Raw genomic sequence first — 17910 nt, forward strand, 5'->3', positions numbered from 1 at the left:
AGAAGATGTGACTTGCTTTCCATTTCTCTCACTCTCTAGTGTGGACTGCTAGGAAATCAATTCAAAGAGATTTGACTAATTTGTATTTATTTGTATGTAAAAACAGAAGAGTAATTTTTCTGTTTGTGAAAGACAAGCTCCCTCTCATGGTCAGACCATAACACGCATCTAATCCATAAAATCAACATCTACAAATGCTGTAGGTAAAAAACCAGGATTCACTTATTCACTTTCAACAGCTTCAAGCAGCATTTGCAATGTAGTTATTAAAATAAAAACCAAGCGCTTCATTACTTTTTCCAAATTAGTATTTGCGCTGGTTTTGAATGGGTACTTTCTTCATAGTACCTAGTATAGGGTTATTTTTGGGATTTATGCTGACAAAGGTTTGTTAGGTCAGGGATGTCTTGGTTACTACTGAGCAGCACTTGCACAGAGCCAAGACCTTTCCTGTTTCTCAGCCCACCTCTCCAACAAGAGGCTGGAGGTGCACAAGGAGCTGGGTGAGACACAGCTGAGCCCAAATGAGATACTCCATTCTGTGTGGTATCACCCTCAGCATATATAGTGCTGGGGAAAGAAGGAAGGAGGATGGCATTTGTCTTCCCAAGTCACTCTTAGTGATGGAGCCCTGCTGAATCACTGAAGGGCTGAATATGTGCCTGCCCATGGGAAATGGTGAATGAATTCCTTGTTGTGCTCTGCTTGAGTGCATGGTGTTCACTTTCCCTATTAAACTGTCTTTATGTCAACCCACAAGTCTTCTCACTTTTACTCTTCCAACTCTCTCCCTCAAATGGCTGGGGAAGAGTGAGTGAGTGGCTGTGAGGGACTGAGCTAACAGCTGGGACTAAACCTCAACAGTCCTTCAAATATTCTGTGGGGCAGCAAAGCAGAAAAAAGAAAGTTTTTCAAAATGTCCTGTAATTGTATTTGTCACTGTAAGCGCACAATTTCTAAAAAGACTTGGATAAAGAGTTATTAAAATACTCCTCAAACCTCTGTCAGAACTGTTTAGCACTATTCCTGGTAGATAATTAAATGATGCAAACATCTTTTAATGGATTTTTGGGAAGTAACTAGGAAATTAGAACAGAAGATTCACATTAGCTCTGCTTTTCCTGGATTTCCATTTCTGGCAAACCTACATCCACCCTGGTATTAGCAGACATGCAATGACCACGCTCAGATGTTATTATCAAACAATTTCTCTTATATAATTTATGGAACTAAATGGTTTCCTACCATTTGGAAGCTAATTTAACTTCATCTATTTTCTATTGACTATGTTTTCAAAATTTCTCCTTCATTAATGTACAAAATAACAACATGAAATCAAAATTCACCTTAGAACATAGCAAAAGTCATACATAATCTTGAAGTAGCAAAACAGTGATTCCTTAATAAATTCAACTGAGGTCTTTGTAAAAGGTCAAACCAGCTGCACTTCAGAAATGAAACTAATGAATTGCTAGAGGAAAGATTGTATTAATAAAGACTTTTTCAATTTTTCCCTCTGTACTGGACTGCAAAGAGGTAGTGTGACAGCAGCAGTCCTTGCTACTCTGCAAAATGGGTTATTGCTCTATTAAAAATGGTGTGACCTCACATTCCTCAGAACACAAAAGATAATTCATCAATACTGAAAAACTCTTTTAAAGAATCTTTCCAAGGAATAGTTGGAATTGTTGGGATAGTTTTAAAGGACACCAATGAATTACAGACAGTACTGTTCTTTGAGAATTTTTATTAAATATCTGTAAACAACATAGTTTAAGTATAGACTCATTGGCAGATAAAAATGGGACCAAAACAAGGTAGCATGGAGTCTTTACAGCCCATTTACAAATTTGCATTATGTTTTTTACATATACTGAATAAAAAGTTATCAGAGCACAGTACTGTCTGTAATTCATTAACATAATTTTGAAATATGCAAAGTAGGCTAGGAAATCAATTATGTAGCATTTACAGTTGTTAAAGGTAAATTAATATTAACTAAATTAGCACAAACTTATCTTTGTGCTCCATTCTCATTTAGGTTGTTGAGAAGTCTTTAAAACACTTCAACTAGATTGACAAGTTGTACCTGCTATTTCCTTAAGCAGTGCTGTATGATCATTTTCTGCCAAATTCACAAATCCAACTTGATTTCTGAAGTGATCAATTCCTTGAAAAGACAAATCCACTCTTTTTCCTTTCAGGAGATCATCTACAAAAACCTTGCTATCTGAAAGAGCACCAACTGCTCTGTTGAGAGGAAAGAAAAGACCAATGTCAAATATATTTCTGCTGTTAATATTGCTATTAATCATTATATCAATAAATGCAACAAAGATTTTTTAGTACCAATTTATTATCTACTGCAGTACTTTTGCACTAATTTCTATCAATACAATTGTTATTATTATTACCACCTTTTTATAAAGGTAAAGTGGTTCATACACTGTGCTATAAAGGCAGACTTAGCAGTGGGTGCAATTCCTCAAAAGAGTTTATCTCAGTCTCCAAGGTATCCAGACACTAACATGACAGTGTCCCTATTACTTTGTGAATCCCATTTAAATAAGATGATTACTTAGAAGTCTTTCGTTTTCCATTCTTAAATTAATTTTTTTCTTCTCCTGATATGTCAATTGAACTAAGATTCTTCTTCAGTCAAAGTTACAACAGTGTTAGTTAAATTATAAACAGATGAGATGTTACATATATAATGACAAAATTATATGGAAATTGCAATTAAACTCATGGAGAACTGTTATTAAAAGAAGCATAATCTCAGTTTACATTTACTTTGTGTAAGAGCTAAGAGACATGCACACTATAACCACAATAACAGGGTAGAAACCTTTTAACAATCTCAATTAGCCACATCAAAAGCATGTACAATTACATGAAATAATTGTTTTGACCTGCACTAAAAGTGATTGAAATTCTAAACAAAAACCACATAAACATTTTAGTGTTTTCTAAAAGATTTCTCACATCTCACAGTTTAAATTCTATTCAATTAACCTGAATGTAATCTTTTCCCCAAATCGATGCAGACTTCATAAACGCTAGATGGCAGTAATAGGTTAAAAATGCTCAAAAGAGGTATGTTTACTTTTTCTGTCCTAGCTGGATGAAAGCAATCACCGATTTCTAGGGTAGATTAAATTATTTCATTGAAGCCTGTACAATTCCAAGAATCTCTACACATTCTCACTGTGTTTAACAAGGCGGACTCAATGTGAACTGTGCATAACTGGAACCTAGGGTAAGTTAAGAAATACATAAAGGTTGATTACTTGACAGAATATCCTTCAGTGATAGAGTCCCCTTGCAGTCTTTTCAGAGGGCTTTAATCTATAAGCTAGAAGTGCTTTAGCTCCTTTTTAACCATTTTAAACACCAACGTTCCTTGTTCCTTGTAAAAGATATTTTACTGTAAGTGTAGTCTCTGTCACTTACCTACCCTCCTATCACTGTTAGACAAGCCTGTTCCTGTGTCTTCCTTACGTGCTGTACTTCAAGATCTTTCAAAAAGACCATCTAAAATTGGTTCAACCTGTCACATTACTTCACATGTAAGCAGGCATAGATTTATTTACCAACATCAACCTAAAAATTGGTCCAAAACAAGTAAGATATTTCAAAAACACTGAGTCAAATTAAGTTGAAGCTTGCAGAGGACTTTCAAGTATTGATTCATGAATGTATCTAAAATCCATCTCTGGAGTTTTTACATGTGAGAACTAGTCCAAAGAAAGTCCATGGAAAGCTCTGTTCTTTAGCTGAACACACACTTATATTTCCATACTGTAGGGTCAGCTGCAGAACTCACTGACCAGCCCAAGTCCACCCAATGAGTTCCATGAAAGGTCAATCCACACAGGGCACTGTGCTTTCAGTTTAGCACTGTGGCATTGAAGATCTAGTTCTACTCTTTCTTTTATTTATAATCTTGCAAACACTAAAATATATAGAAAAATAGCTGTCATCTCACTCTGGCTATCTTGCCTTTTGTATTCTATCAACCACTTCGTAACATCTAACAATTGCTTTGTAAGAATAATGCCCAAGGACAAACATTTCTACTGAGTCAATAGCTAAAAACACAACAGTGGTATTTTCTTGTTATTCCATATCAAATAGTATTTACAATGCCAACTGGTAATTATGCTCAGTGCAACTAATCCACAGAGATACCCAAAAAGTTTACAAGCACTTTAGATCAAAGTCAAAAAGGAAATTAAAAAAATAATTAAACAGCATATTCTAAGTGAACACAAGCTAGAATTATAGAAGCAATGCCTGTTCTCTTTCTGTATTGTTGTAACATAAATATTGTAGTCTTTAAAACTCACAAAGTTTCTTTTTAGAAATTTCTGAGTTTCAATTTTGATCACTTGTTAGAAAAAGCAATCTCACAAAAAAAGCCAAACTCAATTCTGCCATTCCTGTTACTTGTAATGCAAAGGTGAGATTCAGAGAGTCTTTGACAGAAAATGAGCAAGAAAACCTTGACACTATAATCTCGTAATTAGGCATTTACTGCAAAGGCAGGCATCCTGATTTGTAGCACCTGATCCCATGACTATGCACAGTTAGCATAGAGTAGAACTTCCTGGCTTGAAGGGAATGCTGTCATGAGTCTTGATTGCTTGCTTTCTTTCTAGTTTCAAAATGTCACACTCTTAATTTCATACAGTCTACAAAAAGAGATGTATAGTGTATTCATGAAGGCCAGACCACAGTCAGTTAGGAAACTCACATGGGAATTGCAGGTCTGGATTCCCTTAGAAAGAGTGGCCTAGAATACAGATGTTCCATTTTCAGGGTGAAAGCTGTATGTACTAAAATAGCATACAAAGGGCTTTGTGCTGAATTGAATGTTATGTTTAGCACATTCTTATCACGCATTTGACTTCAAATAGCATTCAACACATTTCATTTCTGTATAGACAGAGGCACTATTGTGCAAACACAGTTGAAAAACTGTAGATATCTAAGTAACTCAATGGATCCAAACCTAAGGACCTGTGAACTCTCAGATGCTCCGTTGATTAGCTGCACTTTGAGAGATTACTCTCCCCGTACATTACACACAGGTTTGTTTGCCAGCCTGGATCTTGGTTTCTTTCCATTAACCTGGTATCAAAAATTGGTGAAGCAAGAAGGCAAATTCAGCATTTTGCAGCACTCCCAGCAGATCTTCCAGAAGATTAAACAAAAACCATCAGTCATGAATTTTTTTTTTTTAAATCTCATTTAAAAGAACATGCAATCTAGAATACCTGAGGATAGCTGAGCTAGAAACCTATAGGAGGCATCTGGCCAGGAAAGGGGTGAACCTCTGAGGAAGCTGCTGCTGACTAGAGGACAGTTCTGAGTGCCTGGACTGTAGAGTTCTGCTGGGAGAGGCAGAGAAGAACTCTGTAAGTCAGTGCTTCAGTGGCATTCAGACAGTGAAAGCTGAGAAGGGGCTCACAGAGTAGCAGAATATCCTGAATTGGAGAATATTTGTTTTGGTATACACTTTTGGACTCTTACAAAATACTCATGAAGAGGCACATGTGCTTTGAAGTACTATCCCATGCTCCCTTTTTTTAAAGTTTGCTTCAAACCCTTTTAAAAAAATCTCACATAAACAGCTGGTGGTTGCTCTCACGAATTTTCAGGTGCTATCACAGTTTACTCATCAACCAAGCACATGGAGAGGGGAGGGAATCTACCAGACCTAGTATCCTTTGCTTGCCTTTTTATTCTCTGATCCTGGCTGTTTCTCTCCCCTTAGATCAGACTGTTGATGCTGACAAATTTGCAACTTCACAGTAGAAGACAGGTAGGAGTATAGAGATCTCAAGGATATAGCATTCAAAGAAAACAAGCATGGAAAAACAAGGCAACTGATTTAGATATGCTGATCATTCATTATTTTTAGGTGTGTCATATGCTTTCAGCCAAAATACTTCTACTTATTAGAAGCATGCCCTTGACTACCAAATGGTTCCCGCATTCTGCCTTGGATTTTCACTTTCTAACAAGCAATCTGCACTTCAACAGATTTTTAATTCCCCTGTCCCCTATATCAAAACATTATTTCAAAAGAATTACTTAAGCAAACATGAGATCTATGTAAGCAAGTTCAGCACACAGACAATGGGAAAACACATACTTTGTTCAGAGTTTATGACATAGAAGTTATGAAAATGGCTAATGTTAAGACTAGCATTTTAAAAACAGAATTAATTAAATGCTCAATAACCCTAGTAAATTAGGGTGGTGTATGGCAGAAAAAAATGTCTGTTAACCCTGCTAGTCTCTTTATGAACACTTAATACTAGTATATACTCAACTAAGCAAAAATACTAGTATATACTTAATTTACACCAAATACCTACATGCTAATTTCTTCTTCACTGGATAAATGCATCACAAACATGGTGACATGCAATGAGCCAGAGCGAACCATTGCTTTGGAAAGCCTTTGATCCTTTTGTACTATTGCATCTTGGACAGCCTGAATACTGCCAGTAATCTGGGAAGAAAGACACAGAAACAACAGTTAGCCACTACAACAATTACTGTATCCCATCATGCAAGTGAACAAGAAAGCACTCAAACTAAAAACAAACATCCATGTAAAAACCATTTTAGCAGAAGAAAGTTTTATCTGCTGACAAAGCTGTGCTAATTGACCCGAGTGAACCCAAACTGGGTACAAATAGAGTGATTAATAAATCACTGGACACTCCCCGTCACATCTTAATAGGAGCTTCCTCCCATAAGTATCATCAACTCCTGAAGCAGGTTAAGATCATCCAGTTTTACACTGCCAGTAATGCCAACAAAAAGCTTCTTCAAGGAATTACTCTGCCCACTCTGCTAAATGTCTGTCTTGCTAAGTGACTGAAGAAAACCTGATCTTTGCAGGACTGGGCACATACAAAACCAGAATATTTAGTAAAGAATTTGTAGAGATATCTAATTTGAAATTCTGATTATATTGTCCAATAGACAAATATAACATATATACTCCCTTCAAATGTATTTAGACAAATTTCATTGCAACAAGTATAGAGTTCTAACTTCATCAGTCCTTCTCTTTAAAAACACTGGAATTACATTGTTTTAAATTTAAATTATTTATTTGGTTATACATGCTCTATAAATTGTATCCAAAATGTTTACTGTGCTTGATATTATGCTCATTGTATTGTAGCAATTTAAAAAACAAAACACCAAAAACCTGCAACAATTCTTGAGTATGTTAGTGAAAATCAGATCAAGTCAAATAAACCTGACCATCTGACAAAATTAATTACTTCTTAAAGCACAGTGAACAGAGACATTACAGAGAAATCATCTCTGGTGTATAAAATCTAAAAGAAGCATGTTGAAAACTCCAATCTCACTTTTTTGTTGTTTACTTACTTGAAATTCAGTAGTGAACACTTCACAAATGTACTGTCAAGACTTGACTTTCATAAGATAAGCACAAGTAGCTCTCAGGTATAAAAAAAGCATTGACATATTTTGGTAGCTCTGTTAATCATATGGAACATATAAATTTCCTGGGGGAAAAAAACACAATCTAATGGGAGTGTTCAGTATTTTTCTGACTGAATTTCTTAAGATGAATTTTGCCATGCAGAAGTTTTACCTAATGAGCCATAGATATCTAGTAGTGTCATATAAATATAACTAAATCATAACTCAAATGAACTGATGGTAGCAAGGGTAGGGAGAAGGATGGAAGGTAAAAGGTACTTGCCAGAAAAGGTGATATGGCATTTACAAAACCACATGTGTCTTAAGTAGTGTAGGACATATGAAGAAAATCCCACCAATATTTTATCATAAATCATGCTGTAATAAGACCATCTTCCTTCATATGTCAGAACTGATCTTATCCTGGATAAAACACAGTTTCATTGTCCCAGATACAGGAGGAATTTAATCCATATTTAAGCAAAGAATTGGTAAATGTGATCCCTGCTAATTACAATGTATTGACTGAATAATTACTTAAGTTTATAAGCTAAAGCAAAAAAAAGAAACAAAACTCAAAAATTAAATGTGCCATACTAATTGCAATTCTATTAAATTTTCAACTATTGCTTCAAAATTTGATTTGCACCCATGACCTGGCAAAAGAAAAAATATAAATGTAAGTGTACAAGCCCTTCAGAGTACAGAAAATCAGATGTGGAACTGTGTTTTCACAGCAGGTAAAAGCATCCTAGCTCTGAAAGGGATCAATATTACTAAGTATTTAGTTTAGCAGCTAATATCCCATGTCCCCATACCCCTATATTTCCCTTCAGTAGTATTGCTACAAAAGCATGTTCTTTCAAGGCTCACTCTTTTATGCAAGCACCAATGACACAAAAAATTGTAGGAAATTAATACCTCTGAGATGTCAATTTTTCTGTCCAAAACTGGACAACAGGTTGAAAACCCGAAAAACCCCAGTGGACAGGCTCATAGCTATATAAACTCTATTAGGAAACCAAGCTAAAAACCTAAAAAGTAATATAGCTTTGGAACAAGATTAAGTCCAAAGACAGCCAGTTATCGGTTCCAGAGAAAAGTTATTGCTGAATCCATCAAGAAAGTATGAAAAATCCTGCCCTTTGGATACAGGTAAAATAAAAAGAAGGCTGAGCACATCCTCTCTCTCTGGCTAAATGAAAATGCTCTGCACAATCAACATTAATTGGAAAGGAAAATAAAGTTTTCAAGCAAGTTTTTCTGAATTTTAGAAACTTGTTTTTCTGATGTTTTCCCTGAAGTTATGCAATGAAAGTGGAACACAACAGCTGTTAAACAGGTGTGCCACCACAATGCATATCACAATTTCACATTTGTTCTGTTTTCTCCAATAAATCTAAGGTGAAATCAACATTGGAGTGTACTATTCTAATGAAGCAAACTAGGACTCTCCCAATGCTATGTAACAGGCTTTGACCCATTGCATAAATAAAAACTTTGAATTGCTATTTAACCTGTTATTTACATTACCTTAAAATGTGTTGTCTTACATTTCAACTGCTATCATGCTATTTATTTTTACTTGACATGTCCTAACTTAATCCAAAACCTTTTTTAAGGCAGATCACACTAAACAATTCCTCCCTCTGAATTAAAAAGTTCAAAAAAAGGCCTCAACTACTCATTTCAAGATCTCCTCTCCATTACTTGAAGTACATTATTCTGAGGAGCAATAGAATAACACTGTTTTGCAGTGTTTATTACAAGGATACTACTGGTAAGTAAATGTAAAGCTTTAAAGACCTAACAGATGAATAACAATTATAGTCAAGACTGGAGAACCCTGAAAGGCTAACATACCAAGCAACAGCATATCATGAAAGTCATAACTTAAAAAAAACCCCTGAACAAATAGAAAAAGATACAATGATCATAATCTATTTAACTATTTTTGCACAAGTAATAATGCAAAGTTCAATATACATTAAAAATTAATGGAAGAACACTTCATTTCTAAAGATTCAAAACAATTAAAATGAAAACCAGGAAAGCGTTCATTTTCAAAGAGGAACAGCTGATTAAATGTTTCAGAAATATCCTTTATTACAAAATTTCCTCTGTGTAAAGCTTAAATTAATACAAATAAACAATACTTATGCTTAAAATACTGCACTAGAATAAAATAAGCTCTTCAAAAAATAAAGGTCTCTCATTACCAACTGAAATACTACCAGCAATTACCAGATTCACTCTATCAAGAAACCAGATGTCTAAATTTTGGCTGATATTGCCTATAAAAATTCCAATAGTGTATTTTCTACTTTCAGAACAACTCTACCTCTAAGGCAAGTATAAACAAAACTTTCTAGCAAAGTCCTGGAGTTCTCAAATGCTCTGAGATTAAATTTAAAGAGTAGTTTCTTTACCTCTGTAAATGATATGACTAAATAGTGACATATAAAAAAGATATGATTAAATAATGGCATATAAAAAACCAAGCATAGTTAAGATCTTCCTAACCAACCCTTGGGCATAGTAACAATTGTCAGCAGGAACTCTCAATTACCAGATTATATAGCCACTACATTATTCTTACACTTGCTAAATCATGGAACCTGTTAAACAGATCTGAAAGATATTTTAAAAAAGGATGTCACAAAAGATATCCTACAATATTTGTAAAAGGCTATCCTGGATCTTATAAAACCAGCCTTTAAAATCTCTTCTTCACATATGTTTTGAAGAATCAAAGACTGCAGTGTCACTTTCAAACCTATTTTAGTCTCATTTCATATTTTCTTAATCTTATTTTACTTTTTCAGAGAACTGATAATACAGATGAATTTAAATTAAAATGAGTTAATGAGTTTTAATATGAGTTAAAATTTATCTGAGATACCTTCTGATATTAAAAAACCCCACAAAGTAAATCTGTGAATGCTGTTAAACTGGTGGGTTCAACTTTTTAAACATAAGGCACCTACTTTCCTTGTTTCAGACACAAAAGATATCAAAGATGTACCAGAGACAACCTGCAGGATGTAAGAAATCATTTTCATTTACTGCCTAAATGAGACAACTCATGTAACTGCAAGGAAATACATTTTCTTAGAGCTCTTTGCATTTCCTGAATTTATCTAAACAACACCTCACTAAAACAACAGTTGTTTGAATTTTAAATAAGATGAACCATTTTACTGTAAAATGCTAAACTACAAACTGCCAAGTTAAAACAGTAACAGATCCAAATATAAATTTGTATCTATAAAGAAATATGAATATATTGCTAGAATTTTTGTCATTAAATAGGAATGTCTCTCTTCTTTATACTACATGAACAACAAAATAGGCAATACTAAATACTGCAGAGGGGAAATTTCAGCCAGCTTCAGTGAAATCTGTAAGACTGACAAACTGAATAAAAATGTAAGTATTTTTTGTCCAGTCTTTTTTAGAAAAGCAATTTTATTCACAAAAAAATCTTACATAACAAAGCATTACTCATTGAATAGACTGCTAATGTTTCTTTAAAACTACCTGAAAAAAAATATTTTTTGCACAATATCAAACAATGTTCTTATAAACCCATGCAGCTGTTGAAGTAATTCTGGTTATACCAAATTAGTATAATAAAGAATATCACCTTTGGATTAGTAATTGGAAGAGAAATGAAATAATTTGGCTGACACTGTTTGTTCTTTTTCTTCTTTCTCTCAGTGCCTTCTTCAATTTCCCTTCCAGTAGTCCGCTTTCTTTTCTTCTTAATACTTAGTTCAGAAGTTGCAAGCACTGAAGAGAAAAAGAACAAAGTCACTTTCAGCACACAGACATTTAAACAAAGACACTCTTAATATCACACCAACAGGAGCTGGACTTGAGTCAACGGACTGGAGCACGTCTTCCCACTCACCTGCTCTGCCCATGCTCTGAACTGTCTCACTGGGATTCAACTCTGACCTGAATGAATGCAGCCATACATCTGAAGTACCACACCTGAACTAACAGCCTACACCTCTAAGCCAGGTTCATAAGCTGCTAACACAGACAGACACACGGCTTCCAAACCAGTGAGCCTCCCTTAGCCAACGTATGCTGCAGGACAACAGGCCTGCAAATTGTCCATACTTGATCATGGACATAACTGTAGAGCAGAAGGGCCAATATTAAACTTCAAAAATCCCATGCATTCTGCATTTGGAAATATAAAATGCAGCAATACATAGGATTATTAAAGCTAAAAGTTGTAGTAGACTAAGACTAATGAACCAATAGCACAAGAACCAAACCCAGCCCAGGAGAGAATATCATCTCAGCCAGATTTGCTATCTACCTCCTCCCTCCCCAGAGACACCTTCTGATATAGAAAGAAATGTGTGTGTCCTCAGTTCTTTCTTCACACTTGATTGTGTTTCTCTCAGCTCATCTCCTTGAGCCTTTCCAGACCCTCTCCCACCACATGGCCTGATACACGCCCACAAGCTGACCAGGCTGCAGACATCCACTGTCCAACTAAAAGTGTACTTCCAGCATCATGCTGGGAATACACATTGAAGGACAGCTCACAAAACCCATCACCTGAGAAGCTCACATACAGTAACGTGAATTGACATACAAAATGTCTTTATTCTGTGACTCACTGCTCCACAGGATAACAAAAGGGTGAACTCTTAATACGCTCAAGTACTGCAGGACTGAATAGCACTAAGAGAGGCTCAGGACTGTATCCTGTTTGCAAGGAGACTGTTCCATGTGCATGACACAGGTGTCCTTGCCAACAGGCAGGACCAAGAACTGAGTGCATGATGTGTCTATGCTTTCACATTTCTTCTGTTTAATGTACTTACTAGCATGTTCATCCTCAATATCTGTGTCCACAAATGGCATTTCTGCCATTAGAGAATCTACTGAATCAGCAGCACATGGCTCTTCACTCTGTTGTGTTTTTTCCATATTCTCTTTAAAGATTTTCTTTTGCTGTATATTTTCCAGCCCATCTGTAATATATTTAAATAACACACTGAGTCTTAGTTTTTATATAAACAGCTAAGAGACATTATGCATAAGCTGCACAACAAGTAAACATTTCATTAATTATCAGCAAACAAGTATTGACATATAACCCTGCAAGGATCCTGTTCTTCTTCTTTGTCAATGGATCAGTAAAAATACTGTAACATTTTACGTGAAATAGCAAAAAATAGAGTTCTGCTTTCTATATTTTAATAACCTAGGGTCTTGTTTGGTTCCAAATAAATGAAATTACTGCAAAAAAATACTGAGAACTGAGCATAAAAAATAATACCCTTCAGACATGACATAAAGTTCATTTTAGATAACAGTAATGGCATATGAAATTCAGTGCAGACAAACACTGGCAAATTAATTCCACTGTAAACACACTAAAAATGAGGCATGAAAAAGCAGGAAGGGAATCCTATCATTCCACATATAACAGAGTTCTCAGCTGACTCTATCATTCAGGAATGAGATGATCACTCTATTCCTGCATCTGCCACTCAGTATAGCATGTATTAGACAGCAATGATCTGAATTTCTCCTTCTAAAAACTGACTTTTAGTATTTAAGCTAAGGAAGGAAGTCAATGTAAACAAAAACACATGCTGCAAGTACAAAGATATACATGAAGCTCTACCTCAGAAAAATATCACGATCACAGAATATTTTAAGTTAGACAGGACAGAATAATGTCCACTAAGAAGTTTTTGAAAGTCTTTTTCCCAAGAGTACTAACTGAGCATGAATCATTTCGTTATGTCTGCTTCACACTTCTGCATCAGTAAACTCTAATATTGGCATATTACATCATACCTTAAAAAAAAAGAAAGAAGAAGAAGCAAAATCTTCTCTAGCAGCAAAAAATGGGCATATAATCAGGCACCCAGCAATACTCTTTTGGGACAACTCCACAATGGGATTACTGTAGTGGAAGGAGCTGTGTGTTAGGATTGCAGTTTATCCCAGGACAGCTCATTACTACAGACAACACACTTTCAAAGCTCCTCTCAGGCCCAGTGTGGATGGCCCAAATCTGGCCTAGAGGAAAATTCAGCAGCAAAAGTGTACACTATGTTCTTAAGGCATGCAAGGCTACACATGTATAAAATCGATATTACAGACCCAGTGTGGGTGATTATCACCCTGTGGAATGTTTCTTACACATATCACTTTATGCTAGGGAAGATAAATAAAAGAACAACCTGATTAAATGCTAATTCACTCCCGGCTAAAGTAGGGAAGCATAAATCACTCTGTGGTTGTAGTCTGACACCTAACTTTTTCCCCCCAGGCTATTCAAAGGAAACAAAGTATTTAGATTTGTTACTTGTTCCCTACAGACACTAAAGAACCATGCATAACAAACAGATGTTAAAGCAGTAATAAAATTATTACTTAACATTTAGATTAAAGCTCACACAAAACAGATTGCTTCTGGTATCCATGAGCATACAGAAAACAACCCTGGATCCAAAGAGATCTCAAGGTGAAGGACAAGACAGAGGGCCACGAAACCAACAAACAAGAAGGTCAGACTGGGGGCAGAAAACCTCAAAATTTCCTCAAAGAGCAGGATCATCAGCTGAGACCAAAAGGGGTTTGTTAATGTAGCATCAGCTACAGAACAAGGACTCACATAAATCTGAGGGAGGAATATTGCAGATTACAGGTTTCCTTGGCTCTGTCTGCTCAAAAAGCAACATACTTGTGCCACTCGGCAAAATGCAGCCTGTTCACAATAGTAGAGGCAGAGCTAAAGTAATTAACAATGCACCTTCAGTAAACTGAACTGTGTCTAAATTCTACAGGTTGTGCTTCTACCAAAAAAAAAACTCCCTTGCTTTTTTGAAAATACTAATTAAAGAAAACAGCAACAAAATTCAAGAGTTACATTCTAGTGACTAATACAACTCGAAAACAAGATTTTTCAAACTTTTTGACATAATGTTGATAATTGGAAACCTAGAGTACAACACCAGCTTCCCATAGGAACTCCTTCACCATCAAGCTGTTCTAGGATAAGCTCTTTTTTCTTAATTGCATGCTTACTTATATTTGCCTGAATTTCACATATGAGTAGGTGTATCCATTATTCCTTTATTTGTATTTAAGTAACTGCTGATCTTCAACAGCATTTGTCATCTGCTCCAGCAGAAAAAAAAAATCATGATCTACCAACCTCATAAAGGAAAGACCACAAAAATAAGGAGCAATAAAACACATTTGATTGTGCTCTGATTGCCAGCTGCCTTCTCTACATATTCAGATTATTGTTTCAGATAAAACAATCTTCTATTATTTGACATATAAGTATCACAGATCACAGTGAGACTTGATCTTCAAGCACTGTTTCCTGTTCACTATGTTAATGTGTTTAATAGGTTTATCACAGAATCAATTAGGTTGGAAAAGACCTCTGAGATCATTGAGTCCAACTGATGACTGAACACCACACTAAGTGCCATGTCCAGTCTTTCCTTAAACAGAACCAGCGACATGAATCCAGCATCATTCTGGACAGCCTGTTCCAATACCTAATCACTCTTTCCATGAAGAATTTCTTCCAACATAAACCTCCCCATGTGCAGCTTAAGTCTGTGTCCTCTTGTCCCGTTGCTGGTTGCCTGGGAGAAGAGGCCAATCCCCACCTGTGGAGGCTACAGTGTCTTTCTAGGTAGCCTTAGAGAGAGAGAAGATCCCCCTGAGCCTCTTACTCCAGGCTAAACACTCCCAGCTCCCTCAGCTGCTCCTCATCAGACTTGTGCTCCAGACCCTTCACCAGCACCACTGCCCTTCTCTGGACATGCTCCAGCAACTCAATGTCCTTCCTGAAATGAGGGGCCCTGCATTGGACACAGGAGTTGAGACACTGCCTCATCAGTGCCAGAAACACTGGGACAGTCACTGCCCTGGTCCTGCTGGCCACACGATCACAGATCCAGGCCAGGATGCCATTTGCTCCACCTGGGCAAACTGCTGGCTCGTGTTTCATTGACTGTCAAAACCAGTACCCCCAGTCCTTTTCCACTGGGCCACTTTCGAGCCACTCTGTCCCCAGCCTGTAGTGCTGCAGGGGATCGTTGTGGCCAAAGTACAGGACCCAGACTTGGTCTTGCTGAACCTTGTATCACTGAAATCAGCCCACTGATCCAGCATGTCCAGAGCCTTCCTACCCTCCTGCAGATCAACACTCCAACCCAACATGATCTTGTCTGTGAATTTGCTATTGGAAGACTTAATTCCCTCATCCAGATTATCAGCAAAGATTTTGTACAGGACTGGACCAAACACTGATCCCTGGGTACACCACTAGTGACCAGCTGCCAGCTGCATGTGGCGCCATTCACCACCTCTCTCTAGGGGAGAGAAGAGGGCACCTGTCCAAGCCATGAGCTGAGAGGTTTGCCAGGAGTGTGATATGAGAGATGGTGTTGAAGACTTTGCTGAAGTCGAGGTAGACAACATTCACAGCCTTATTCTCACCCACCAGGTGCATCACCTGGGCATAAAAGGAGATCAGGTTGGTCAGGAAGTATCTGCCTTTCCTAAACTTGTGCTGGGTGAGTCTGATCCCTTGGTTGTCCTGCCTGTGCAGTATGATCACACTTAAGATTATCTGCTCTGTCACCTTGCTGGGCACTGTGGTCAGGCTGCCAGACCTGTAGTTCCCTAGATCCTCCTTCCAGCATTTCTTGTAGATGGGCATCACACTGACCAGTCTCCAATTGCCTGGGACCTCCCTGGTTAGCCATGACTGATGACAGATGGATAAAGAACAGCAGTGTAATGAGCTCTTCTGCCTGTTCCTCATCACCCTAGGATGGATCCCATCCAGATCCATGCACTGGGCATCTAAGTGGTTGAAGTCCTGTTTGATTACCCTGGTACTTTTCTCATCAGCCTTGTCACTATCAACCTGGACAGTTGGACAATCAGCAGTGGGTAGAATTAGCTCAGGGATTCTCTTGGTAATATCTCTTACCTGGGCCACAGGAAGTCATCAGACTTTCCTGTGGAATGGGTCCAGCCAGCATACAGGGCCCTCAATTTCCCTCAGATGCAAGTCACCCACTACAACTACCATTGTTTTTCCCTTAATACCTGTACTTGTGATCCACCTGGTTGACTCCATTAGTCTGGAAGACTCTCCAGATAAGCCTTCTCCACTGTTGTCTGCATGACTCTCAAGATCCAGGGCCTCCTACCTATTCTGTAAGGGCATCTGGAGAGGCAAGGGATGCCAGGAGTGGATTCTTCCACCTCTCTGAGCTGGGACCTTCTTCCATTCCTCCCCACCTGCCTGATGGCAAGAGGGTTGGGGCTCCTTGACTCTTGCTGAGCTTCCACCCACTACTTTCTATTCACATTTTTAATAACAAATGAATCCTTTAGAGCCAGTTTAACTGCAAGCTGCTGTAGAAATAGACAGTCTTAATGTCAACACATTTTGAACCTCCAGTGCTAGCACTACAGTTACCATAGCTAAGGAAATAATAACAATAATAATAATAATAATAATAATAATAATTTCTTGTGGGAAAAAAATTGTAGGGTTAATATTCAGCCAGGTCACATACACAGTTAAGGAACTAAAAAGAAAAGGAGTAGTAGTAAACTTAGGGAAAAGAAAGGTAGATTTAGTGTTCAGTCAGGTTGGACGCATACACTGTCGGCAAGCCTAGGGACTGAGCGGGGCAGGCAGGGAAGTGCCAGAGCCCTACAAACAAGAGCCCTGCTTCATCATTAACAACTTAATAATGAAGTTGAAAAGTTTTCCCCTACGCCCCAGCGCCCGCCCGCAGCGCCGGGGGAGGCGGGCGCGGGGTCTCGCCAGCGCCTGCCCTCCGCCCCCACCCCGCCGCCTCTCACCGTGCTCCGGGGCCGCGCTGCGGGCATCGACCCCGGCCCGCGCCGCTCCCTCCGCCGGCCGCAGCGCCATGGGCACGGCCCGCCGGGCGAGCACGGCTCGGGCCGCCGCCGAGCACAGCGCGGGGAGAAGCCGCCGCAGCAGCGGCCGCATGCCCGGCCGGGGCGAGCAGCGCTGCCCACCGGGAAGCTGCGGGGCCGGAGCGGGTCTGGCGGGGCCGCCGCGCCCCTCGGGGAAGCAGCGGGGGAGCGGGGCCGTGCGGCCGTGGGACTACAGCTCCCGGCACGCTTCGCGGCGGCGATGGGGCGGCCGCACGGCCCTGCCCCGGCGTGCGCTCCGCGGTGGCGGCGTGCGGCGGGGCCGCCCCTCACGGCGGGCGGCGGGGCCCGCAATCAGAGTGCCTCGGTTCTGGCGCAGCTTTCACTCGGTAGCTTAACGAGGAATGGCTGCCCCAGCGCTCGCACCCGCGGGGGGCTGCAGCCCGCGGGATTTGGCGTCCCTCAAAATAAGCGGCTGTAGTTTAGGGCGGCAAAGCGATAATGAACAGT

At 38.6% G+C, this 17910-nt stretch overlaps 1 protein-coding gene across 4 annotated transcripts in view; it reads right to left on the minus strand.

Moving 5' to 3' along the window:
- Positions 1-17683, minus strand: part of AKAP7 (A-kinase anchoring protein 7) — a 77977-nt gene extending 60294 nt beyond the window's left edge. For 2 of the 4 annotated variants that reach the window (XR_012579631.1, XM_005493574.4), the window contains exons 1-5: positions 17365-17662; positions 12324-12473; positions 11123-11268; positions 6387-6523; positions 2090-2250 (exon numbers count right to left, since the gene is read on the minus strand). Coding sequence is in view for 3 of the 4 variants with exons in the window: in XM_005493574.4 (XP_005493631.1) it covers positions 2090-2250; positions 6387-6523; positions 11123-11268; positions 12324-12473; positions 17365-17515 (745 nt within the window). In the remaining variant the exon portion in view is untranslated. Of the gene's footprint in view, positions 1-2089; positions 2251-6386; positions 6524-11122; positions 11269-12323; positions 12474-17364 lie in introns of all 4 variants that reach the window. The other 2 variants (XM_014271697.3, XM_074537806.1) reach the window with 2 other exon arrangements.
- Between the last annotated feature and the right edge of the window lie 227 nt (positions 17684-17910).

This window comes from Zonotrichia albicollis, chromosome 3 (assembly GCF_047830755.1).
Source record: "Zonotrichia albicollis isolate bZonAlb1 chromosome 3, bZonAlb1.hap1, whole genome shotgun sequence".
NCBI lineage: Eukaryota > Metazoa > Chordata > Aves > Passeriformes > Passerellidae > Zonotrichia > Zonotrichia albicollis.